This window comes from Hyperolius riggenbachi, chromosome 8 (assembly GCF_040937935.1).
Source record: "Hyperolius riggenbachi isolate aHypRig1 chromosome 8, aHypRig1.pri, whole genome shotgun sequence".
Lineage (NCBI taxonomy): Eukaryota > Metazoa > Chordata > Amphibia > Anura > Hyperoliidae > Hyperolius > Hyperolius riggenbachi.
Genome location: NC_090653.1, coordinates 242,051,063 through 242,078,972, shown reverse-complemented (window position 1 = coordinate 242,078,972; position 27,910 = coordinate 242,051,063). Strand labels below are relative to the sequence as shown.

Sequence of the window (27,910 nt, the reverse complement as noted above, 5' to 3'; positions counted from 1 at the left end):
GAATCCTTGATCAGGAGCCCTGAGATTGCCCACTTACTGTACCACAGTCTGCACGTTCTGCAGGCTCAATCTTCTCAGGGGGATTCAGGCTGTGCCTACTCTCCCAGTCTGAACAGCAAAATGCATTAGTGCTTCTTGTCATGTGATCAGAATTCCAAGATAAGAGGTTTAGCTGCAGAATGAGCTTTCATTAAGAAAGATTTATCTATTAAAGGGCATATACTGAAAATGTAGGATTATCACATATTTTTTCCTTGTCACAATTTCTTATTTCATTTTTGATTTAAAACAGTACACATTAAGGGCCCATTTCCAGCAGTCGCAAATCGCGGCTGTTTTACACTGGATTTCAGATGTGGAATTACAGCCTGTTGAAATCAATAGGCTGCATCTGAATCGCACGTGACCTAAACAAAATAGTGATGGTTGAGTTTTCTGCATATAGCCATGCATGGCATGGCTATAGTGATCCGGTTGCGGCTTCACAACAGCATGGGTGCTGAATCGCATTTGGAAATGGACACAGCACATGAAACCGGCCCTTAACGTGTGCCAGAGACGATATGAAAGTTTTATACATACCTGGAGCTTCCTCCAGCCCCATGCGCACTGATCGCTCCAACGCCGCCGTCCTCAGCCTTCTGGATCGCCGGTACTGGGTCCCGTAACTGCGGCCAGTCTGTGCAAGAAAAGTGCGCTCTCTACCTATCTCTATCTATCTCTCCGGCGGCTGCAGGAACTTTAGTGAAACTAACATAATAAATAAAATTGCTTATTGCAAATGTAAACCAGCCATGGCATCAGAAACCTGGGAGCTGCTATTGCTGCCTAGAGGAACTTTTGTAAAAAGAAGCCTAATGAATAACATTTCTTATTGCTTACAATATTCATTTACAGATCATTTAGTCAGTGTTTGTCTATTGTAAAATCTTTCATCTCTCTGATTTATATTCTGAAATGTATTACTGGTGGTGACATCGTAAGTCCTGCCAGGTGATCTGTTTGGAATGTTTGTTACTGAGGGCAGGGCCGGTTTTTGTAACAATGGGGCCCCTGGGCAAAATTAACTGAGAAGCCCCCAACAAATCCCCCTCCAGAGTGTACGGAGTCTTTGGTAGAGTAGCGTCTCACTTGTGTTGGCAGGTGCTCCTCTGTCAGTCCCGGGGCTCCATGCACCTCTTCTCCGTGACCTGGGGCATGATATTACATAATATCATGTCTCACAGAGAAGATGCAGCCAGCTGTGGGTGATGATGGAGTGTATGGAGCCACAGACAGAGGAGTGTGCCCGCCGGGGCAGGTGAGACATTATTCTGCTGATGACTTTGTAGGGACCCTGGGGAGCACAGTTAAGTTGGGGGCCCCTACAGGCTCTGGGGCCCTGGGGAAATTGCCCCCTTTCTCTCTATGGTAGCTCCGGCCCTGACTGAGAGTTTTATGCACAGAGGGAGATGCTGCTTGCCTTGCAGTTGTAAAAAGCTGTTATTTCCCACAATGCATTGAGGATCAGAGACAGCAAACTGTCAGAACCATGGTCATGATGACATCACACTGTGGGAGGGGTTTCACCACAAAATCAGCCATACAGACATCCCTGATGATTTATTTGAGAAAAGGTAAAGATTTCTAATGGAAAGAGAGGTATCAGCTGCTGATTGGGATGAAGTTAAAACATGATTTCATGATTTATTAAGTCCATACATCTTTGTTTCATGCCTACTTGCTACAATTATTTACTTATCTCTCCATCTTCCTGTCCCACCAGCTGACTGAAGTTGCCGGCATCAGCTTCCAGTCCGCGGGTCAGTCTCTGCGTTTCCACCGGATGCGTAAAGACGATGCAGGGTCATACACGTGCACAGCTGTGAACCGTGCCGGGGAAGCCCAGCGTACCTATCATGTCTTAGTACTTGGTGAGTACTTGTACATTCAGGATGTTGTTTGATGCGGACAAATACAAATCTTATATGTTTTAAGAACTTGATTTTGACCAAGTTTCACTACAGATTTTTGAAAAGTGCTGATGAAAAGTGCAAGGTGGGAGTGTCTACATGCTATAACCACATGATCAATCTTAGCGTTGTACAGTTAAAATGCCACATCCCTGGTATTCCTGTATGTGTCTCAAACTTCCATTCATATGAAAGGCTCCATTTAAATGAAAGGCTGGCTACAGCTGAAGCAAAACTTAGAAGCACTGTAGTGACATATAGTAGATATATAGCAAATGATTCAGGCAGGGCCGGATTTACAGCTCAGGAGCCTATAGGCACTTAAGCGCAGGCGCCCTAAGCCCCACCCCTTAACACAGGCCACACCCCATCAAATCACGCCCCTTTTTCTTATTAAATAAAACCACACAAGGTAATGCAGATACTGTATTTCCAAAGACAAGTAGAGAATACCAACAATGTGCAGATATTACCAACAACATGTATAATTTACCATATAAAGGCTGATATTACCAACAATAAGCAGGTAATAATACAAGTCAGAAGGACATTATATTAATAAAAATTTTAGTGGCCAGCAGGTAGTGACAGGCACATTGTAGTAACCACTGGAAGAAGAAAGAGGAAATCCGGGCACCTTCCGTCCAACTGTCATTTATTGCAAACCAAAACAGACATCCATTAGGTTACCACAACCATAAGTACCTCGTGTAAGTGGTCCTGTGGGGTGATGATCGGTGGAGGTGCGGATGCCAGGGCACTAAGTAGGTCCGGCGACGGCCGTTTCGCGTCTATGCAGACGCTTGGTCACGCCACGTGGTACGTGGCGTGACCAAGCGTCTGCATAGACGCGAAACGGCCGTCGCCGGACCTACTTAGTGCCCTGGCTCCCGCACCTCCACCGATCATCACCCCACAGGACCACTTACACGAGGTACTTATGGTTGTGGTAACCTAATGGATGTCTGTTTTGGTTTGCAATAAATGACAGTTGGACGGAAGGTGCCCGGATTTCCTCTTTCTTCTTCCAGTGATATCTCTGTACAGTTGTTTGCTCTTCTGCTGCTTCCGCAGAGCACACGTCCAAGCAACAGGACAAGAGGTAACCTAGATGATGCGGTGAGGGTTTTTTTGCTTTCAAAGTTTCACATACGCATAGCTCATCCACAGGGAGTGCCACTCAGTCCTTGCTTTCTCTCCTCACCATACATTGTAGTAACCAGCAGGTAGTGACAAGTAGATTGTAGTGGCTGACAGTTGAGTTGAGCTGAAATTTTCGTAATTTCGCACTACTAAAATTACGCATGCGAAATTTGCGATTACGATGCGAAATTACAGTAGCGTAATTGCCATTAAAATCGTAATTGAAAATACCGTAAGCGTAATTTTCAACGCGTAATTTCGCGTTTCGTTCATGCCGTAATTTCGCATTAAACGCTACCGTAATTTCGCGTTAAACCGTAACGCTCCATATAATATAAAAAGCCGCCGACTTTAAGGGTTAATAGCAAAGCCCCCTTAAATGCTAAGAGCCTCAAATTTGGAGAATATATTAAGGAGATCAGGAGGAATAAGAGGAAATTTTTTTTTTTTCAAAAAGACCTTATAGTTTTTGAGAAAATCGATGTTAAAGTTTCAAAGGAAAAATGTAAACATTTAAAAACCCGCCGACTTTAACGGTTAATAGCAAAGCCTGCTTAAAGTTTAGGAACACCAAATTCCCAGGGTATATTAAGGGGATCAGTGGGAATAAGAGGAAAACATTTTTTTTCAAAAAGACCTTATAGTTTTTGAGAAAATCGATTTTTAAGTTTCAAGGGCGAAAATGTCTTTTAAATGCAGAAAATGTCAGTTTTTTTTGCACAGGTAACAATAGTGTATTATTTTCATAGATTCCCCCAAGTGGGAAGAGTTTTACTTACTTCGTTCTGAGTGTGGGAAATATTAAAAAAAACGACGTGGGGTCCCCCCTCCCAGACCTCTTTAACCCCTTGTCCCCCATGCAGGCTAGGATAGCCAGAATGCGGAGCACCGGCCGCGTGGGGCTCCGCACCCTGACTATACCAGCCCGCATGGTCCATGGATTGGGGGGTCTCGGAAGGGGAGGGGCAGCCAAGCTTTCCCCTCCCCCTCCGAGCCCTTGTCCAATCCAAGGACAAGGGGCTCTTCTCCACCTCCGATGGGCGGTGGAGGTGGAGGCCGCGATTTCCTGGGGGGGAGGTTCATGGTGGAATCTGGGAGTCCCCTTTAAAAAGGGGTCCCCCAGATGCCCACCCCCCCTCCCAGGAGAAATGAGTATAGAGGTACTTGTACCCCTTACCCATTTCCTTTAAGAGTTAAAAGTAAATAAACACACAAACACTTAGAAAAAGTATTTTAATTGAACAAAAAACATAACCACGAAAAAAGTCCTTTAATATTCTTAATTAACCATTAATACTTACCTGTCCCTTTAAATAAATGATCCCTCGAAATAGCCTCGGAAATGTTCTATCAGTTACAATGTAACAAAGTTATTACAATGTAACAACTTTGTTACATTGTAACTACGCCGCCCATCGGAGGTGGAGAAGAGCCCCTTGTCCTTGGATTGGACAAGGGCTCGGAGGGGAAAGCTTGGCTGCCCCTCCCCTTCCGAGACCCCCCAATCCATGGACCATGCGGGCTGGTATAGTCAGGGTGCGGAGCCCCACGCGACCGGTGCTCCGCATTCTGGCTATCCCAGCCTGCATGGGGGACAAGGGGTTAAAGAGGTCTGGGAGGGGGGACCCCACGTCGTTTTTTTTTAATATTTCCCACACTCAGAACGAAGTAAGTAAAACTCTTCCCACTTGGGGGAATCTATGAAAATAATACACTATTGTTACCTGTGCAAAAAAAACTGACATTTTCTGCATTTAAAAGACATTTTCGCCCTTGAAACTTAAAAATCGATTTTCTCAAAAACTATAAGGTCTTTTTGAAAAAAAATTTTTCCTCTTATTCCCACTGATCCCCTTAATATACCCTGGGAATTTGGTGTTCCTAAACTTTAAGCAGGCTTTGCTATTAACCGTTAAAGTCGGCGGGTTTTTAAATGTTTACATTTTTCCTTTGAAACTTTAACATCGATTTTCTCAAAAACTATAAGGTCTTTTTGAAAAAAAAATTTTTCCTCTTATTCCTCCTGATCTCCTTAATATATTCTCCAAATGTGAGGCTCTTAGCATTTAAGGGGGCTTTGCTATTAACCCTTAAAGTCGGCGGCTACATAACATTGATACATGCGTCAACTTTTCCGCTTCGGGAGCATGACCATACGCATTAATTTCGTAATACCCGTTGCAATGCGAAAATTACGGTTACGCGAAATTTCACGAAATCCTTCTTAATTACGATTATGTACTTACGGCCATAAACGTAATTACACTAATTACGCGAAATTTCACGAAATCGTAATTACTCCATTACGCTCATCTCTAGCTGACAGGTAGTGATAGGCAGATTGTAGTGGGGGCAGGTAGTGATGGGTGCATTGTAGTAGCTGGCAGATAGTGATAGGCAGATTGTAGTGGGGGCAGGTAGTGATAGGCAGATTGTAGTGAGGGCAGGTAGTGATAGGCAGATTGTAGTGGGGGCAGGTAGAGATAGGCAGATTGTAGTGAGGGCAGGTAGTGATAGGCAGATTGTAGTAGGGGCAGGTAGTGATAGGCAGATTGTAGTGAGGGCAGGTAGTGATAGGCAGATTGTAGTGAGGGCAGGTAGTGATGGGTGGATTGTAGTAGCTGGCAGGTAGTGATAGGCAGATTGTAGTAGCTGGCAGGTAGTGATAGGCAGATTGTAGTGTGGGGCAGGTAGTGATGGGTTGATTGTAGTAGCCAGCAGGTAGTAATAGGTGGACTGTAGTAGCTGACAGGTAGTGATAGGCAGATTGTAGTGGGGAAGGTAGTGATGAGAGGATTGTAGTGGCTGACAGGTAGTGGCATCTGTTGGCATCTCGCTGACCATCTGGTATTGTCCCCAGATTTGAAGGCTCATGACTATGCTGCTTGTAGTCATACAATTTGATGGCCTGCTGTGGACATGTCACTAATCATCTAGCAGTGTCCCTAGGTTGGATGGATCTTGGCTGTACTGTCTGTAGGAATGTAATTTGATGGACTGTATGCAGACCATCACATTGCATGCCTAGGCTACAGACAGTACAGCAATGATGAGCCATCCAATCTGAGGACTTTACTACATGGTCAGTGAGATGTCCACAGCAGGCCATCAAAGTGTATGACTACAAGCAGCATAGTCATGAGCCATCAAATCTGGGGACACTACCCAACCTATGAATCTGGACTGGGACATGATGTTTGACATAGTGACAGTGAGTGTTTGTGACTTACTTTTACTGCAGAGCTGGCTCTGTCAAAAACTGGCACACCACGGCACTGTGTCGCAGGCATTTGCATCTGGCTGCACCTGTACACACATGGGTGGGGGTGTATGGTGGCGGAGCTGTAGCCTACAGGCTGTGCTTTTTGCATCAACAGTCTACCTCTGCTTTCTCTCTCTCCCACATGGTTCCCAGTGCCAGCAGACAGAGACTGAGCCAACACTCACTGCACCCCGATGCCTATGCACGCAGCTGAAGTTGCAGCGCTGCGAGCATGATTGAATGTGGTGGGTGGCTGCCGGGGAGTGGGACACTAGCCTATCACTGAGTGCAGCTGGCTGAGAAGGGAGATACATTGGGGGCGGGATGTGGGGGTGAAAGCAACATTACCCTCCCCACTGTTGAAGTGCATAGCGCCATTTTGGTAGCCGCCTCCGCCCCATATTGCACAAATAGCCGCTACAATGCTACACCCCAAAAATAGTGGGGACACTGGTTTTAGTGTTAAAAGTAAATGGGGTTATTAGTGTTAGGAATAAGTGGTGGTCAGGGCACATGTGTGTACTCACACAGTCATCAGGACACCGGGGGCCACACACACACACACACACACACACACACTGTACACACACACTCACTCTCTCCCCCTCCCTCCCTTATCCATGAAAACCAGAGGCAGAGAAGAAACATGAAGCTGTGGGGGGCGGGCTCCAGCAGCATGAGGCTCGGGAACCACCGCTGCACTTGTCTGGAGATCAGAGTGAGAGAGACATTTACTCGGGCAAAAAAACACAGGAAGAGAGAGAGGGAAAGTGCAATAAAAGTATTCACTTCACCTCCCAAAAGCCTCACTATCCAGCTGTCCAGTCTTTTCTTCCTGGCTGGCATACCATGCAGCATAGCCACTGCAAACTTTCAATCTCCGCCTCCACCTCCTTTTCTCCCGGCAGATCCTGGGGCGGCACATGATTGGCCAGTGAGACCAGGTCATGTGAGAACGGGGAGCGAGCATTTTCTGTCCCCCTTCCACAGCCCCCATGTTAATCATTTCCCCGTTTCCCGTGGCCAAAGCAAGAAGAAAACAAATAGATCTCAGCGCGCACTGCCCCTTGCTGACTACCCAACTGGACTGCCTGACTACGGTCGCTGGGGACGCTGGCTGTGCGGCTGCACTGATGAGCGGCGGTGCGTGACACTGCGCTCCTGCATGGACTCTACATAGGGAGGCACACATTCGGGGAGGAAGGAGAGCCGCCCTTGGAATGTCAGGCGCCTGTAGGCGCGTGTCTACAGTGCCTTATGGTAAATCCGGCCCTGGATTCAGGATACCCCACTTTTATGTTAATTTTCCTGGTTTCAGCAGCAGAAACGCTTCCTCTCCCTGCCTCATCCTGTCCATGTAGTCCGTGCGTTTGCGCTACTGCGCATGTGCAGCACGGGCAGCGGTTGGGACAGGAAGATGGGGCCAGGGAGCCTGGTGGGCATGTGCGCAGTGAACGGGTGCACACGCATGTGCATCAACATGCGGCGGTGTCACATAGACCTAGAGCCATTTTTAAACGGGCTTAGGTCAACTAGTACTTATATATTAAACAACAGCGTGTCAGCGCCAAGGCAGAAGGCGACCACAGCCGAGAAGGACAATGTCCAAAAGTCCACACAAGCAATGAATATATAAAGTCAGCGCAGGTCTATAGTAATACAGCTTTCGTCATTTTCTGGTATACAGGATCTTCGAACACAAAGGTAAATAAGCAAGGCTTACCAGCTTCCAACAACCCACATTATAAGGTTGTAAACGAGTTTGATAGATGGTCCGCAGAACTTTCAAATGGTGTCGTTTCACCAGCGATGTTGCACACCACAGATTCCTCCAGAATATAGTAGATATCCTGAGGTCGCAGAGACTCGCCAAAGGGGAGTCCAGTAGGATAGTGACATGAAAGAGATGTACGGCACATCCAAGTGTAAACCGTCTTTATTACATAACAAGTAAAACAATTTAAAAACAAGGATAAAAGAAAAACTCACATACGGGGCCCGTGCACTGGGAACCCCGAAAAAGTAGCGCGCATAAAATGGTCAATAGAAGACCTCAAATAAAATGGTGTCGCCTTCCCGACCGGATTCGCAATCTTGCGTCATCAGGGGAGAAAGGTGACCAGGCGGCCAGCACCAACTTTATAACATTTTTGAATTAAAAAGTGGGAGTGATTAGGCTCCACCTTATTCAGACTACACTAGTCAAAGGCAGAAAGCATCAAACATGAAATAAAACATTGTGACAAATTGCATTGTGTCAGAGGGAAAGTAGCAAAAGATCTCTCAGACAGTGTGAATAAGAAGAGGTGAATGCAATATTACCTGCATATTCAATTCGTAGTAGGCTAGTTAAGGCTAAATTAAAAGCTAGATTGATTACTCTGCCCTAGGGCATGTCTTTCCTATGTAAAAACTTCTTTCTAGCTGAAAGACAGGCACTTCCTGTACCGAAAGTAGTCACTGGAACTCAGGAAGTAGCCTTGCACTCCACCAGGGTCAAGTGGAGCACAAGTTCTTCCTGTGAAAAAAAAAAATGCAATGCGTATGCAATGACGCATATGATCATAAAAACGTAAACAATGAAGCACATAAATGCAGGAAGTGTACTTAGGTGTGCCATGAAAAGCACGTCTAATGTACTATACTAAGAAGGTGCATAAATCTGTATGCATAGTAGAAACAATTAAATGATAGAACAGCCTCCATGGGAGCTCTGGGGACCTTAAGTGGTGAAAGTGAAGAACATCCATAGTGATCATGCAAGACAGATCCCATAGGTATCCGATAGATGGAAATTATGCAAAGTTAAGCAAATTTATATACACAGCGGTGTAATGCGGCTATGATTACGCATAAAGATTGCTTAAAGGGAACCAGAGACGAAGCACCCTTGTGTATTTTACCATATATATCAGTAAGAACATTAGAGAAAACACTTACCATGCACTCTGTTTCATCCTCACTGCTAAAAGTGTCTGTTATCAGCTGTGATAAGAATCCCGGACTGAGCATTCACTCTGGCTTTGCAGGGAATGACTATAGCTGAGTCATTATAGCAGAGCCACAAGGGGGCAGGCTTGGGCTTGAAAAGACACCAGAAAACATAGACTCAGCTATAATCTTTCAGTAGCAAAGTCAGACTGAGCTCAGTCGGGGATTCTTATCAGAGGTGATAACAGTCAGATTAAACAGAGAACAATGAAACAAAGAGCAGATTAGGTGTTTACTGTCATGTTCCCACTGATTTATAAGGTAAAATACAAGAGGGTGCTTCATCTCTGGTTCTCTTTAAGAGTGAAAGCGATCTCTACTACAATGTAGAACACGCATGCGGCGACGCATACAACAACAAAAAGCGCACATAGGGACAAAAACCCACTGCGAGCATCTAAAACAACATATAGAACAATAAACAAAAATAATTGATCTTATGCTGCAATAAAGTCGCATTTTTTTAATGTATTTATTTATTTTTATTTTTTTGACCCTACTTCAGGTACAGGAAGTGCCTGTCTTTCAGCTAGAAAGAAGTTTTTACATAGGAAAGACATGCCCTAGGGCAGAGTAATCAATCTAGCTTTTAATTTAGCCTTAACTAGCCTACTACGAATTGAATATGCAGGTAATATTGCATTCACCTCTTCTTATTCACACTGTCTGAGAGATCTTTTGCTACTTTCCCTCTGACACAATGCAATTTGTCACAATGTTTTATTTCATGTTTGATGCTTTCTGCCTTTGACTAGTGTAGTCTGAATAAGGTGGAGCCTAACCACTCCCACTTTTTAATTCAAAAATGTTATAAAGTTGGTGCTGGCCGCCTTTCTCCCCTGATGACGCAAGATTGCGAATCCGGTCGGGAAGGCGACAGGCGGCACCATTTTATTTGAGGTCTTCTATTGACCATTTTATGCGCGCTACTTTTTCGGGGTTCCCAGTGCACGGGCCCCGTATGTGAGTTTTTCTTTTATCCTTGTTTTTAAATTGTTTTACTTGTTATGTAATAAAGACGGTTTACACTTAGATGTGCCGTACATCTCTTTCATGTCACTATCCTACTGGACTCCCCTTTGGCGAGTCTCTGCGACCTCAGGATATCTACTATATTCCGGAGGAATCTGTGGTGTGCAACATCGCTGGTGAAACGACACCATTTGAAAGTTCTGCGGACCATCTATCAAACTCGTTTACAACCTTATAATGTGGGTTGTTGGAATCTGGTAAGCCTTGCTTATTTACCTTAGTGTTCGAAGATCCTGTATACCAGAAAATGATGAAAGCTGTATTACTATAGACCTGCGCTGACTTTATACAGTATATTCGGTACTTATATATTGCTGTATATAGGTATTTACTCCCCCCCCCCTTCTTGTTGGCTTCTTAGAGGAGTAGTATTATTTCTTACAGAGGTGGTAATGAGTGTATTGTAATTTGCAGTGCCTCCGACAATCTACGGGGCCGGATCTGTGCAGGATATGACAGCACGAGAGTGGACAGAGGTGGAGCTGCACTGCAGAGCGTCCGGCCTGCCCAGGCCTCAGGTGGAATGGACTAAAGATGGACAGTAAGTGTCTTGCCTAGTGCTAACAAAAAAAGTGAAGACCCAGTGGATGATTGTGGGTGGGGAGTTGGGGGATGGCTTGAAATCCTTCTGCACATTTTGAAGCTATCATACTCACCTCCAGTTCCTATTTTTCACCTCCACTATAAATATCTCTCTTAACCCATTAGCAGCTTCAAGGGAATTATCTTGTTTGAGATAGTGCACTGCATTTCACCTCAGTCAGCAGAACTCATTTTGCTGTAAAGTCTTGGAATGCTTTGATGTCTCTCTTCTAGCAGAGGATATATAAATTGAATGCAGAACTCCTCTGTTATTGTCTCACACTGCCGCCTAGTGACAAGGGCCATAAATTCACATTACAGCAGTACTAATTAGTAGCAAGAAAATTTAACAAATAATAATTAAAAAATGTGCTAAAATAAATTGGCCTGGAGCACTTGCAAGCCTCTAAATAAATTAGCTACTAAAGGGATAATTCATGAGATAACAAGAAAATAACATGTCATTCATGAGATAAACAGATAAGCGCCTATATTCCTGAGTTTTCTCTGAGGAGATAATTTTTCATGCTTAAAACCTAATTGCATATGGGACAAGGCGCTTATTCAATTAACTTTCTCAGTTTCTCACGCTGGATTTACACTTGTAAATGTGTTGCGTTGAATTGTGCTGAGTGGCGTCGAGTCGCGTTGCATCCCATTGAAAAGAGCATGCAGCAACATGACACAACTCAGCGCACCACATCTAAGTGTGATTCCAGCCTTATGCTACGTACACACATGCGACAACGATCGTTCGTTAAGAACGACGAACAAACTTTTAATTGATGAAAGAACGACCTAAGTAAAGTTAGTTTTAAAATGTGTGTAACGATCTGATCGTTAGAACGAACGTTACATCACGTAAAGCAACTATTGTGCTTGCGCAAAAAAAATGAGAAGTTTCATGGAGAAATATCGAAATGCGCATGTCAAGCCTAGTACGAACGACCGTTTCCAATGATGTACTACTTTTGCAAACGATCGTCGTTGGTAAAAATCCGCCAAGGTAGATCTTTCTTTTTAACGATCTAGCTCGTCCGTCGTTAGACTTAATGATCGTTGGTTGCTTTTTTTTAAACGATCATCGTTTGAAACAATTAACTTCCTCAGTTTCTCACGCTGGATTTACACTTGTAAATGTGTTGCGTTGAATTGTGCTGAGTGGCGTCGAGTCGCGTTGCATCCCATTGAAAAGAGCATGCAGCAACATGACACAACTCAGCGCACCACATCTAAGTGTGATTCCAGCCTTATGCTACGTACACACATGCAACAACGATCGTTCCTTGAGAACGACGAACAAACTTTTAATTGATGAAAGAACGACCTAAGTAAAGTTAGTTTTAAAATGTGTGTAACGATCTGATTGTTAGAACGAATGTTACATCACGTAAAGCAACTATTGTGCTTGCGCAAAAAAATGAGAAGTTTCATAGAGAAATATCGAAATGCGCATGTCAAGCCTAGTACGAACGACCGTTTCCAACGATGTACTACTTTTGCAAACGATCGTCGTTGGTAAAAATCCGCAAGGCTAGATCGTTTGTTTTTAACGATCTAGCTCGTCCGTCGTTAGACTTAATGATCGTTGGTTGCTTTTTTTAAACGATCGTCGTTTGAAACAATCGGGGAACGATCGTTTCAAACGACTATAGTCGCATGTGTGTACGCACCTTTAGGCTTTCAGCTTCTGCTAGGCTTATAACCTGCATGTAAGGCACTCACAGGAAATTAGGTACGGGTTTACTGCACTTATCTTATTTTTTTTGTTGATCAAAAGAAAACATTATTCTGCAAACATAAAAGAAACGTGAAACTGAGTCCAAAACAGTTGTTACTGTACTCAGATAATGGACATTTTTTTAAGAACCATGTGGTTAACATATTTCTATTATCAGTGAGATGCAGGTAATATTAGCCTCATTTACCATAGTACACATAACCTTGCTTTGTATCCAGCATAGCAGCTCTAAGCTAATATGGTAAAAAAGTACTGCTGTAAATTAAGATTGTGTTGATTCGTACAATATATTCATCCGGTGTACGGATGAATAAGGGTAATCAATTATAGCCCTATAAAGTCTGGACTATATACTTCGCTAAAGTATTGTAGTTTGAGAGTTGCTTGTCCACCATCGACAAATTCAAGGACAGCAGTCCTGCATGAAAACTGCCCCACTCCAAAGTATCTGAAGTTAACCATAATCAATCTTTATTAAGTACCAAGTTACAGTAAAAACCATTAAAAAGCATTAAAACCATATATGGGGTTTAATACTACAATATGCATGCTACAATATGCATGCAGCGTGCAGCTCTGAACGGGTCCTTCTGCTTGGTAAGCCTTTCCTCTGCTCAGCCTCCTCACGGCCCACCATTGTGCAGGTGGGCTGTGAGCGTTGTTCTCTGCCATTACTTGGCTCACTATTCACCTTCATCCTACTCTGGCCTGCCTTTCTCAGCCCAGTTGTTGCATCCACGTTCATTCTGGCACATTATTTCAATGCTTCTCACTTCTCTTTCCACCCTAGGGGGTCACTTATAACTTCCCCACACACCTTTCATTGGCTCTGTTTCTTCATTGATCCTCCCACACTTTGGGTTACATTCAATATTTGTTTATTGGAGGACTTAGCAATGTTAACAACAGAGAAACAATATATTTTGATATTGTAAAAATCGTTCCTACACTGGTTGCTGTGCAGTTGGTTACCGTTCAGTTCATTCAATCAACACTCTGTTTTTGACTTGATATTGTAGCATGCCACGCCATATATGGTTTTAATGGTTTTTACTTGGTACTTAATAAAGATTGATTATTGTTAACTTCAGATAATTTGGAGTGGTGCGGTTTTCATGCAGGACTTCTGTCCTTTGAATTTGTCTATGCATCCACAAGTCTTGTTTCTGCACATGCTGTTAACGTAATACCTGCTATTTACCTGTGTCATCGTGTGGTGCTGACCCAACTTCGGTTTGTTGCGTGTCCACCATATCCCCAAATGCTGCTAAACTTTGATAGGTCATTTCTGTGGGCATAAGTATTTTGGATGGCAAAGTGAGACGACGGACGGCAGAGGGCTTAACATCACACAGCGAGCAGGGGAGTGCCGCTGACAATGTGATTGGCCGTCACGGGGTTGAGCTCATCCATCAGGCAGTTTGCTCGCAAGTTGGGAGCTGTACACATGCCTGACTATCGACTGAGGTGGGTGCTATCGGCTGCCTTAGTTAGCCATGTGTACAGGTTATCAGAATCAGAATTGAGTTTATTCACCAAGTACGACGGTTGTCGTACCCGGAATTGGTTGTGGTAAATATGACATAGGCAGAAGACTGAACAAGCACAAACAGGAATATATGATGAGACGGGTATAGCAGCATGCATTGTAGGTGCTAAGGAACATTTATTGAGAGCTCTAGCAGCTAGAGTGTGGGGCAGTACTACCAGAGTGGAGAGAGTTCAGAGATCGAGGCGCTGGCTAGGGGCCAGCTGCCGCGGCCAGTCAAAGAGGGAGGAGTTGGAATTCAGATGGAGGACAGCTTGAGGGACGAATGTGTTCCTGCGCCTGGTGGTTCTAGAGTAGATGGTCCTGTAACATCGGCCTGTTGGCATAAACTCGAAGTAGCGATTCCCCGGGCGGGAGGAGACATGAGAAATCTTGGAAGTCCTCAACCCCAGTCTCACTGTGTGGAGGAGGTCTAGTGGTGGCAGGGGTGATCCTATGATCTTCTCTGCAGTGTTAATTAGCCATTTAAGTTTGTCCTTGGCAGATTCTCCTGTATACAATATTATGACGTAGGAGCAGAGTATGGATTCTGTGGAAGCGGTGAAAAAGCTGGACAGCTACTCGTGTGCCATACAGAATCTCTTCAGTTGGCCTCTGCTGGGCCTTCTTCTGTATCCTGGAAGTGTTTTGCTCCCATCTAAGGTCCTTAGTTATGGTTGTGCCGAATAATTGTACATCAGACACTTTGGAGACTGCAGTACCAAAATGAGGACTAGGGAAAGCAGAGAGAAAGAGGGTTGCTTCCTGAAGTCTACAATGAGCTCAACAGATTTTGTCTGAGCTTGTTTCCCTTCCACCAACTGCTAATACTCTCAATCTTGCTTCGGTAAGTGTGCTCACCTTTGTTGTAAGTAACGCCGATGATAGTCGTGTATTACAGATCAGTTGGCAACAGACATGTAGAGCAGACCCATGCTTTCCCAATGGCCTGTTCACATAGTTCATTTTCACCAGAATCGAGAATGGGCGTTGCAGTGCTTTTAATGGACATTGTTGACCTGCACAATAATTTGCAGGTGGTGGATGCAGTCCTATATCAGATGATTTGGCGCACTTCTGCTGCGCACAGTGGGAGCACCTCAGTAGACCACCAATACAAGGACAGCGCATCGACTAAGCTACCCGCTTTATCTTAAGACGGACCAACCCTTATCCTTCAAATGTAACATGACATCAGTAACCTAATGAATAAAATTCCTTATTTTTTACAATATTCCTTTACACAGTAGATTATGAAGTCAGTGTTTGCCCATTGTAAAATCTTTCCTCTACCTGATTTACTTTCTGAAGTTTATCACTGGTGGTGACATCTTTAGTCCTGCCAGGTGATCTGTATGGAATGTTCGTTACTGAGAGTTCTATGCACAGAGGGAGATGCTGCTTGCTTGGCAGTTGGAAAAATACGTTATTTCCCATAAAGCAACCAGGTTCACAGCAAACCGTCAGCACCTTGGTCATGACATCTTGCTGTAGGAGGGGTTTAACCACAAGATTAGCCAAACAGACCCCTCTGATGATCTATTTGAGAAAAGTTGAAGCTTATTTGTGGGAAAGGGGGTATCAGCTACTGATTGGAACAGGGCCAGATTTACCATAAGGCACTGTAGGCACCTGCCTACAGGCGGCTGAAGATGTAAAGGTGCCTTATGCCCCTCCCCTAGTGCCTCCTTCTCTATGCAGTCCTGAACAGAGCGTAAATGAGAGGTAACCAGCTCTCAACATTCCACTGATGAGATCTCCCTTCAGCCAGGGGCACCACTAACTACTAAATACTGAGGGTACCTCTGGCTACCTGGTGCGAAAGGGCACGTGTAGCTACCTATGACAGGCAAGGGAAGTAAGGGAGAAGTGACAGCTGGGCCAGCCAGCCCACTTGCGGTGCAGTTCGGCGGGGTATGTAGGCTCATGGAGGGGGAGGTCTAAGGTGCCAGGACATCTGTGCCTATAGGGTCCTGTGATGTAAATCCTGGTCTGGATTGGAATGACGTTCAATCCTTGTTTGATAAAGTTCCTCTTTAAGTCTTTTTAGTTTTCTGTGCTGTGGTGTATCCTGTGGTTGCATTACATAGTTATCCACAGACCCAGTACAAGCTTGTAGTTGTAGGGCCCTCCCATCATCTCTATACTAATGAATAAATAGATTGACCGAGCCAACCAACAAGCCTCTTCTAATCCGAATTCAGTCACTGCAGCCAAATTATTTCTGTCATCGCAGGTTCTCTTTAAGCCATCTCTGCATTCCATTGAGTTTTAATCTTCTCCTGCATTAAGTTAAACATGCCCCAGCTGCGGTTTCCTAAAAATCCCTGCTGAAAGCCGTGATCCACATCTGTGCGCATTTATCATCCGGTTCCCAGGGAGAAGCTTCTCTCACTTTCAAGTGGACTGTTCTCACTCAACAAGGTGTCATTAAAGAGGTGAAAGAGACAAGCTGTGCATCTGTTATCCCCTCATATCCTGCAAACAGGAACATGTGGCAGGTGTGCACTGCACATGTTACCAAGGAGGCATGGGAGGGGGCCTAACGAGAGTGCCTGTGCTTTCTAAGGTACCCAACCAGGTTACCAGCATAGAGGTGCTTAGTGGAGATATGAGCATCTCCACACGCAAAGGTATTATAAAAAGGGTGCCTTGAAATGTAGGCCTCTGGGAATGTCAATACATGTACAGATATTGTACTATTAAAGGGAGATTGTCAAATATCAGTATTAAATACCAATACTTTACAATAGTTAAACCTCACACATAACCCTCCTCTCTGATGCCTAACCCCAGTCCCCCCCCCCCCCTTCCCCACACAAACACCATTCCTGCTGCCTAACCATACTACACACACACAGACACACGCACGCACGCACGCACGCACGCACACACACACACACACACACACACACACACACTTCCTGCTGCCTAATCCTAACTACCCTAACTCCCCCATAAAACAAACACCCTGCCTGCTGCCTAACCCTAACTGCCCACTCCCCCCCGCACCAACACCCTTCCTGGCACCTAGCCTTAACCGCCTCCCCCACACAAACACCCTTCCTGCTGCCTAACCCCAACTGCCCCCCCTGCACAAACACCCTTCCTGCTGCTGAACTTCCCCCCTCCCTGCACAAGCACCCTCCCTGCTGCTTCCCCCGCACAAACTCCCCTCCTTCTGCCGAACTGCCCCCCCTGCACAAACACTCTTCCTGCTGCCTAACCCCAACTGCCCCCCTGCACAAACACCCTTCCTGCTGCTGAACTTCCCCCCTCCCTGCACAAGCACCCTCCCTAACTGCTTCCCCCGCACAAACTCCCTTCCTTCTGCCGAACTGCCCCCCCCTGCACAAACACTCTTCCTGCTGCCTAACCCTAACTGCCCCGCCCCCGCACAAACACCCTTTCTTGCACCTAACCTTAACTGCCCCACTCACACAAACACCCTTCCTGCTGCCTAACCCTAGCTGCCCCTCCTACTGCACAAACACCCTTCCTGATGCCTAACACTAACTGCCCCCCCACACAAACACTCTTCCTGCTGCTTAACCCTAACTGCCCCCAAGCCCCCCACCCCGCACAAACACTGCTGCACAAACATCTTTCCTGCGCCTAACCTTAACCGCCCCGCTCACACATACCTTCTTCCTGACGCCTAAGTGTCTTCCCCACACGAACACCCTACCTGACGCCCAACCTTAACCACCTCCCACGCCTAACCTTAACCACCACCCCCACCGCCAATTGCCACAAAAAAAAACAACAAAAAAAACATGGGCACCCAAATTTCTAATGGGCCTCCATGGCAGCGCCCAAACTTTTACCGCTGGCCGGCACCCAAATTTCCTGCTACCTCTCTGCACACCTCAAGGGTCTTATTGCAGATGATCAGATCACAGTGAAGCACATGATCATCTTGTATGTCTCTGATTCTAGTTCCTGACCCTCCTCTTTGGCAATTCAGATGTCTCTTCAGCCCAAGGGACAAGTGACTGAATGACTGAGCTGCCTCTTACATGGTCGTCTGCTCCCCTGCCTTAGTCACTAATCAATCAGTGCCTCTTCCTTTACCTAAATGAGGGAGCTATAAAAGGCACAATAACTGGTAGCATTGGAGTGGAGATGCATGCATAATAATGGAAGAGACTATACCTAATTCTAGGGGAACTATAACTTAGGGACTTTAGAATAGAGGGGCACTTTTACTGGGAGCACTACAGTATAGTGAAGGTGCTTAATAACTGGGAGCAAAATAATGAAAAGGACAACACCTGAGGGCACTTAAATGTAGGGGATTGATAACTGATAGACGACGTAAAGGAGGGCCGCTATTTCTTGGGCACTATAAGTGGGGGCACAATAATGAAAAGATCTGTACTTGGTGGTTCTTACTGTCTATAATTGAAAGACATTATAATGGAGGGCACAATAGGGGACTGTGAACATTATAATGGAGATGTATGTTAACTTGGGACTGTACCTCCACTAAAAGGAGAGGCAATCTATAGCCTATACTATTATTGGAGGGCATATGTTTTAGAGCAGGGCTAGGGAACCTACGGCTCGGGAGCCAGATGTGGCTCTTTTGATGGCTACATCTGGACAGACAAATCAGTAGGGGTTGATTCACTAAGCTACACTGCTCAAGCATCGCAGCTTATTGTGGCAGCGCAAGTAAAATTTTCAAGGTAGTGCACACTACTTCTGTGCACTACTAACTTACTTGCGCTACCCCAAAACGAACGGCTGCTCCAATTGTCCCACTCTGGACCCTGTCAGGTCCAGTGACTTTGTAGGACGAGATCCCTGCACTTTGATTGGCCCAATAGGTGTCCTGTCACTTGACAGGCAGCCTATTGGGCCAAAGTGCGGGGATCTCGTCCTACAAAGTGAATCAACCCCCAAGTCAGCTAGCTAATTGTACAAGCTGTTAGTCGGTATTTCGCCTGTCTGGCTGTCGGAGAAATTGCTGATGTGCTGAAACTCAAGAGAAGCTGAAGAAATGTCTGATACTTCCGCTGCTCAGTGGATCAACTGTATACACATCACCATGGCAACAGGGACGTGAGCCCTACTGTCCCAGTTTGAAACATATTGTATGGCTCTCAGGAAATTACATTTTAAAATATGTGACGTTTATGGCTCTCTCAGCCAAAAAGATTCCTGACCCCTGTTTTAGAGGGACATCATGCTACTGCATATAGTGCCCCTACACTATAATATTTCAAGTTATGAAACCTATGGTACAGTACCTCATTCAGACCCCCTTCATTATAGTGTCTGCCCATTATATTGCTTCTTCGTTATACAGCCCCAGTTGGGAGAGGGAGAATTCTTTGAGGTTTTGATGACATTGTCTCTGGATGAGAGCGGACTGGGCACGGCTGTGATCTCCAGCAGCTGCTGTGTACTTCTGTGTGATCCTGAGGGGAGGCAGGCTGACGGACCCACCCTGGAAACAGCATTGTGAAGTCACAGCAGAGCTGCTTGCTGTACACGCTGTCCTGGCGCTCATTTATCAATAATGGCAGCTGACAAGGAAGAATCTGTTTTATAGCACAGAGGAGCGCTGCATTAGGGAGATTTATTCTTCATCTGTCAGACCAAACAGAGGATGGGGTAGAGATGTGTTTTCTTATAAAGAACCTGAGGTGAACCTCAGGCAAAAAATTAGATACGTACCTAAGAAAAGGGAAGCCAGTGCGCCAGCATAATGCGTAATTATGTGGCACAGCGTGGTGCCGAAGAGGATCAAAGTGTCGGACTTAGTCCAAAACTTTGATCTCAGGGGCCTGATGTTGTGCTGGACTGGAGTCTGTGGTGGCACAGGCAACGAGGAGCCCAAATGCACCCACGTAATATTTATATTAGGTGGCACATGTGGGGTAGGCGGTGATCAAAGTGTCTGACTTAGTCTGACATTTTGACCTAAAGGGGCTAACCACATGACAGATTGCATTCGGTGAGAGTGCCAGGAACTCCAGTGAAAACAATGTAATAAAAAAGTGCTTTATTTTTACAATAATTATGTATAAATGATTTAGTCAGTGTTTGCCCATTGTAAAATCTTTCCTCTCCCTGATTTACATTCTGACATTTATCACATGGTGACATTTTTATTGCTGGCAGGGGATGTCCGTGGAAGTGACTGCTGCTTGCTTTTTTGGCAGTTGGAAACAGCTGTAAACAGCTATTGGCCACAATGCAACGAAGTTCACAGACAGGAAACTGCCAGGACCATGGTCCTGACAGTTTCCTGTGGGAGGGTTTTCACCACAATTTAAGCCATACAGAGCCCCTTGATGATCCGTTTGTGAAAAGGAATAGATTTCTCATTGGAAAGGAGGTATCATCTACTAATTGTGGTGAAGTTCAATTATTGGTCACGGTTTCTTGTTAAGTATGACAGTGGATTGGAAAGGGTTAATATAGCATACAAGCAATGCAGGTAACTAAATGTATACATACAACTTTCCAGACAGAATTCAGCTAAAGAAAATGCCTATACAGCATGATGGGTTAACAGGTTTGTTAGTGCAGCCTGATACATTTCACGGCAACACAGCAATCACATGGTGACATTTTTACTGCTGGAAGGTGATGCCAGTGTAAGTAGCTTCTGCTTGCTTTTTTGGCAGTTGGAAATAGCTGTATTTCCCACAATGCAACGAGGTTCACAGAAAGGAAACTGCCAGGACCATGATCCTCACAGTTTCCTGTGGGAGGGGTTTCACCACAATATCAGCCATATAGAGCCCCCTGATGATCCGTTGGTGAAAAGGAAAAGATTTCTCATGGAAAAGGGGGTATCAGCTACTGATTGGGATGAAGTTCAATTCTTGGTTACAGTTTCTATTTAAGACTGCTGTATATTGATTAACAGAAGGAGTCAGTGTGAGGCTTTCTGGGAGGGGCCTCTTCCTCCTCTTGGCTTTCCATCATCCGACTGTTTAGACAGCAACGGGGCGTGGCACAGACAAAGCTCTTTAGGAGACCTGCAGCCTTTAGCTATGAAAGTCAGTGGTTCAGGAATTGGCTTGCGTAGGTAGTTTATAAGCACTTTATTTTTATTGCAGCTAGATGCTTATGTGCAAACACAATATTCAGGGGCGTAGCAATAGCCCCTGCAAGGGATGCAGGCGCAGGGGGCCAGAGCAAGTTAGGGTGCTCGCCCAGTGCCGATTTTAACAGCAGGGGCTTGGGGGAATGGTGCAGAAAAGAGGGCTCCGGGGCACACAGCGGCAGCCCAATTCTCCCCCCCCCCTCCTCAACTCGGGCCCCCCCTTTAGCGCTTCCTCTTCCACATTCCAGGTGGCGGCCCTCTGCATTCCTCCATCTACTATGTCTCCAATGTCGCTGACTTTACTTCCTGTTGAAGGCATGCAGAGGGTTAACCGTCTGGAACGCAGAAGAGGTGAGTTTCCCGCCCGCTGTCCTCAACCACTGCCATAATTTCTGGAGGGGGGGAGCCAGGTGTGCTGAAAGGGGGGGGGGGGCTGTGATGAGGGAGGGGGGATTTGGGTCCCCATCCCTGCCGCCTCTCCCCTCTCCAGGCTACATATACTGGGGGCACCTACAAACCTGGCTACCTATACTGGGGGTACCTACAGCTAGCTAACCTATACTGTGGGCACCTATAGACCTGGCTACCTATACTGGGGACACCTATAGCTAACTAACCTATACTGGGGGCACCTATAGCTAACTAACCTAAACTGGGGGCACTTATAACTGCCTATCTATAGTGGAGGCACCTATAGCTGGCTACCTAAACTAGGGGCACCTATAGCTGGATACCTATACTGGGAGCACCTATAGCTGGCTACCTATATTGGGAGCACCTATAGCTGGCTACCTATACTGGGGGCACCTATAGCTGGCTACCGATACTGGGGGCACCTATAGCTGGCTACATATGCCGGGGGCACCTATAGTTGGCTACCTATACTGAGGCACCTATAGCTGGCTACCTATACTGAGGGCATCTATCACTGGCTACCTATACTGGGGACATCTATAGCTGGCTACCTATACTGGGACACCTATAACTGGCTATCTATACTGGGACACCTATAACTGGCTACCTATACTAGGGCACCTATAGCTGGCTACCTATACTGAGGGCATCTATCACTGGCTACCTATACTGGGGACATCTATAGCTGGCTACCTATACTGGGACACCTATAACTGGCTATCTATACTGGAGGCACCTATAGCTGGCTACCTATACTGGGGCACCTATAGCTGGATACATATGCTGGGGGCACCTATAGCTGGCTACCTATACTGGGGGCATCTATCACTGGCTACCTATACTGGGGCATCTATAACTGGCTATCTATACTGGGAGCACCTATAACTGGCTACCTATACTTGGAGCACCTATAACTGGCTACCTATACTGGGAGCACCTATTACTGGCTACCTATACTGGGGGCACCTATAACTGGCTACCTATACTGGGGGTACCTTATACTGGGGGCACTTATAGTTGGCAATACTGAGGGCACCTATCCCTGACTACTCGGAGAGCGGGAAAGGCAGTGATTTCTAGTTATGCCCCTGACGATATTGTATTTTTGCTAGCATGCTTTTCATTCTTTTTGGCTTTTTGTCCCTCTTCGGAAACGGTTGAAGATAACTTAACTGAGCGGCCTGTGTTTATTCATTGTGCAAAGGCTAGTGGTGTCCATTAACTAAAAAAATAACCATGATTATTAATACAGACATGCTGTGGAATGTATGGACATGCTGTTTGCTAGTAGACTGATGGATCTCATGTGTTATTTCTGTGCCTTAGGCCTCTGTCTCCCGGGGACTTGAGCACTCAGCTCCTGGAAGGAGGGCAGGTACTCCGGATGAACAGCACACGGCTCTCCCATCAAGGCAGATATCAGTGCTTGGCTTTCAACCACGCTGGGCAGCAATTTAAAGACTTCAATTTGAAGATCCTCAGTAAGTTTGCTGGAAAATGAACATAGACACCTCCAGCATCTCTGTATAAAAGTAGATATTGCTTTTAATTTATTTTGATATTGTTGAAAGAGACAGTAAATGAGAATGACATGTAAAGATTTAAAGCGGCACTATAGTGAATAAGCGCATTTTTAATCAAGAGATATAATAAAACATGTATGTATGTACAGAGCATGGAGCAGCAGTATGTGTACAGAGCATATGGCAGCAGTGTGAGTACAGAGCATGAACAGCAGTGTGTGTACAGAGCATATAGCAGCAGTGTGTGTACAGAGCATATAGCAGCATTATGTGTACAGAGCATGGAGCAGCAGTGTGTGTACAGAGCATATAGCAGCAGAGGTGTACAGAGCATGGAGAAGCAGTGTGTGTACAGAGCATGGAGCCGTAGTGTGTGTACAGAGCATGGAACGCCAGCATGTGTACAGAGCATGTAGCAGCAGTGTGTGTGTAGAGTATGGAGCAGCAGCATGTGTATAGAGCTTGGAGCAGCAGCGTGTGTACAGAGCATGGAGCAGCAGCGTGTGTACAGAGCATGAGGAGCAGCAGTGTGTGTACAGAGCATGGGGCAGCATTGTGTACAGAACATGAGCAGCGTGTGTGTACAGAGCATATAGCAGCAGAGTGTGTACAGAGCATGGGGCAGCATTGTGTACAGAGCATGAGCAGCGTGTGTGTACAGAGCATATAGCAGCAGAGTGTGTACAGAGCATGGAGTAGCAGTGTGTGTACAGAGCATATAGCAGCAGAGTGTGTACAGAGCATGGAGAAGCAGTGTGTGTACAGAGCATGGAGAAGCAGTGTGTGTACAGAGCATGGAGAAGCAGTGTGTGTACAGAGCATGGAGAAGCAGTGTGTGTACAGACCATGGAGCACCAGCATGTGTACAGAGCATGGAGCAGCAGCGTGTGTGCAGAGTATGGAGCAGCAGCATGTGTACCGAGCATGGAGCAGCAGCGTGTGTACAGAGCATGGAGCAGCAGCGTGTGTACAGAGCATGGAACAGCAGTGTGTGTACAGAGCATGGAGCAGCAGTGTGTGTACAGAGCATGGAGCAGCAGTGTGTGTACAGAGCATGAGGAGCAGCGTGTGTACAGAGCATACAGCAGCAGAGTGTGTAGAGCATGGAGCAGCAGTGTGTGTACAGAGCATATAGCAGCAGAGTGTGTACAGAGCATGGAGCAGTAGTGTGTGTACAGAGCATGGAGCAGCAGTGTGTGTACAGAGCATGGAGCAGTAGTGTGTGTAAAGAGCATGGAGCAGCAACGTGTGTACAGAGCATGGAGCAGTAGTGTGTGTACAGAGCATGGAACAGCAGTGTGTGTACAGAGTATGGAGCAGCAGCATGTGTACAGAGCATGGAGCAGCAGTGTGTGTACAGAGCATGGAGCAGCAGTGTGTGTACAGAGCATGCATGGAGCAGCAGTGTGTGTGTACAGAGCATGGAGCAGCATTGTGTGTAAAGAGCATGGAGCAGCAGTGTGTGTACAGAGCATGGAGCAGCAGCGTGTGTGCAGAGTATGGAGCAGCAGCATGTGTACAGAGCATGGAGCAGCAGCGTGTGTACAGAGCATGGAGCAGCAGCGTGTGTACAGAGCATGGAGCAGCAGTGTGTGTACAGAGCATGGAGCAGCAGTGTGTGTACAGAGCATGGAGCAGCAGTGTGTGTACAGAGCAAGAGGTGCAGCGTGTGTACAGAGCATACAGCAGCAGAGTATGTAGAGCATGGAGCAGCAGTGTGTGTACAGAGCATATAGCAGCAGAGTGTATACAGAGCATGGAGCAGTAGTGTGTGTACAGAGGATGGAGTAGTAGTGTGTGTACAGAGCATGGAGCAGTAGTGTGTGTAAAGAGCATGGAGAAGCAGCGTGTGTACAGAGCATGGAGGAGTAGTGTGTGTACAAAGCATGGAGCAGCAGAGTGTGTACAGAGTATGGAGCAGCAGCATGTGTACAGAGCATGGAGCAGCAGTGTGTGTACAGAGCATGGAGCAGCAGTGTGTGTACAGAGCATGCATGGAGCAGCAGTGTGTGTGTACAGAGCATGGAGCAGCATTGTGTGTAAAGAGCATGGAGCAGCAGTGTGTGTACAGAGCATGGAGCAGCAGCGTGTGTGCAGAGTATGGCGCAGCAGCATGTGTACAGAGCATGGAGCAGCAGCGTGTGTACAGAGCATGGAGCAGCAGCGTGTGTACAGAGCATGGAGCAGCAGCTTGTGTACAGAGCATGGAGCAGCAGCGTGTGTACAGAGCATGGAGCAGCAGCGTGTGTACAGAGCATGGAGCAGCAGTGTGTGTGTACAGAGCATGGAGCAGCAGTGTGTGTGTGTACAGAGCATGGAGCAGCAGTGTGTGTACAGAGCATGGAGCAGCAGTGGGTGTGTGTACAGAGCATGGAACAGCATTGTGTGTAAAGAGCATGGAGCAGCAGTGTGTGTACAGAGCATGAAGCAGCTCTGGGTAACTTAAGAGTCTGGTATGAGCACAGCCCTGTGCCCTGCTGTGTGAATGCTTCCCCCTTATTACCAATGTGTCTTCATAATTATCTGTATCCAAACTGCTCCTGATCGATCCCGTTGTTAGTCGTTTGGAGGGGAAATTGCATTATGTTTACCCAGCATGATGTCCTACCATATTATTATACGGCATTGTGGGTGGCTGAGGGAGACCTTTCAGGAATCCCCCCCCCCCCCCCCCCCCCTCCCCCTTGAAAATCCTGGGTTTGCCCCTGGAGGGGAGGAGACAACAAATGTAACAGCCGTTTTTAAAAAACAAATTTCTGTGCTTATCCGTTATCAATTTAAAAAATGTCAGTTACATTTGTTGTTCCCCACAAGTGAATGAGCTGATTTGCATCTCCAGCAAGGGGATGTCCGCTGATTAGGTGATAAATGAGACAGCTCTGCTTGTTTTTTTTTTTTATAATTTCTTTTCTTTAATACTTCTACCACATACCTATTTTATTATTTCTCTGAATTAAAAAAAAATAGCTAATTATCTATAGTGTTCTTTTAAAGACCTTCTAAACCCTCATTTATTTAATTTTTTTAGAAAAGGTAACTTCTGTTTAATTCAGCACTGCCCTGCTAGTCTCACCACTACCTCTTACTGTTTACTATAATTGGTTGTGTGCGCGGCTCTTCCTTCCCCAAGGTGTCATCGCTATCTTCTGTGCTATAGCAGCATCGTTAGTTCTGGTGAGTCCTCCATCCAATACTATTATCATAGTTTATTTTTATAGTGCTATCCTCTTCTAGTGCTGTCTCTTTCATCATCTAAGGCAAATTGTACAATATAACAGACATGAAAAGTAGAGAGATCAGCAGCACCACGGAGATGTATTTAAAGAGACTCTGAAGCGACCTTAAAAATTGCTTTTTAACTTATTATCAACATGGGCATATTTGCCCCAGCTAAAACGCCGATATACTGCGGCTGAACGAGGGGTCTTTACCGCCCAAATCCCCCCCTGCAAAATCCACGACCAACTTGGTCGTAGATTTTGCTGCTCATGGAGGCAGAGCTAATGGCTGTAGCTCTGCCTCCATGCGCGTCTATCAGCCGGCGAATCTCCGCCCTTCTCCGCCCCTCTCATTGAAGGAAGACTGAGAGGGGCGGGGGAGAGGCGGCGATCAGTGATGATAGACGCGCTGAGAGGTAGGGCTGCGGCCGATAGCCCTGCCTCAACAGGAAGCGCTGCCCGGGAACAACGGAGGGGATTTGGGGGGTAAAGACCCCTCGTTCAGCCGCGGGATAGCAGCGTTTTAGCAGGGGCAGACATGCCCATGTTGATTATAAGGTAAAAAGCGATTTTTAATGTCGCTTCAGAGTCTCTTTAAGCTCTTTATTGCACAAAGGCTAAAGCCCAGGGACAGCGACAGACGCTGTTTCGGTTGGTGAACTCCTTCCTCAAGCTTTATAGGCTCACTCAAAAGAGTAACAAACACAAAGGCATTTATATACATTCTCTATAAGGTCACATGGACCAATCAAATATCACCAAAATGCAAGTGGACACTACCATCCAATCATAAAACAGAGCATAATGAGAGGACCTGATGGGGAACAGATATGGAAATGAGTGACTGTTATCACAGCACAATGTGAAAAGTGTCAGACCTGTATGGACCAATCTAACAGAAAATCTAACAGAAAATTGTATGGTGTATTCCCAGCATAACAGTGAAAAAAGGACAATGAACACAGCCTGGTTCTAAGTAGGATTGGGACTGTACATGTACATCTTTTCATGATACTTGCCAGGTGTCGTTGAATTAAAAGTACACTAACACTGTAAAGTGCTACTTGCCTGCCATGTAGACCGCCTGTATTTAATTATTTATCACAGATTTAGACCCAGTGCAGAGATCTGGGCCCATATGCCATTCACTTTTTCTCCTGAATTTTCTCCTGGGTGATATGTTTAAATTTGTCAAAGAACTGCCTTTTAAGCCAGCAGAAAGCAAGAAAATACTCAAAATAATTTTGTTAGTACTTGTTCACCTACTTTTTGGTAGTTTTTTTGCTGGAAAGTTATTTTAAATCGAAAATGAAAAATGATCTCCTAGGAGAAAAGTGGTGAAAAAGTGAATTGCATATGGCCCCAGGTGTTCTACTGGCTGTTCCAGGGGTGGGACTAAGACATTACTGAAACCAACAGACCAACATGACTACCAGATAAGAGGAATTTTTTTTAAAG

At 45.8% G+C, this 27,910-nt stretch overlaps 1 protein-coding gene across 1 annotated transcript in view; it reads left to right on the top strand.

The window, feature by feature from the left end:
- Positions 1–27,910, top strand: part of HMCN2 (hemicentin 2) — a 408,064-nt gene that overhangs the window by 179,872 nt on the left and 200,282 nt on the right. Inside the window, exons 28-30 of the mRNA XM_068248458.1 lie at positions 1,766–1,913; positions 10,795–10,921; positions 23,038–23,192. Of these exons, the coding sequence (XP_068104559.1) occupies positions 1,766–1,913; positions 10,795–10,921; positions 23,038–23,192 (430 nt within the window). The remainder of the gene's footprint in view (positions 1–1,765; positions 1,914–10,794; positions 10,922–23,037; positions 23,193–27,910) is intronic.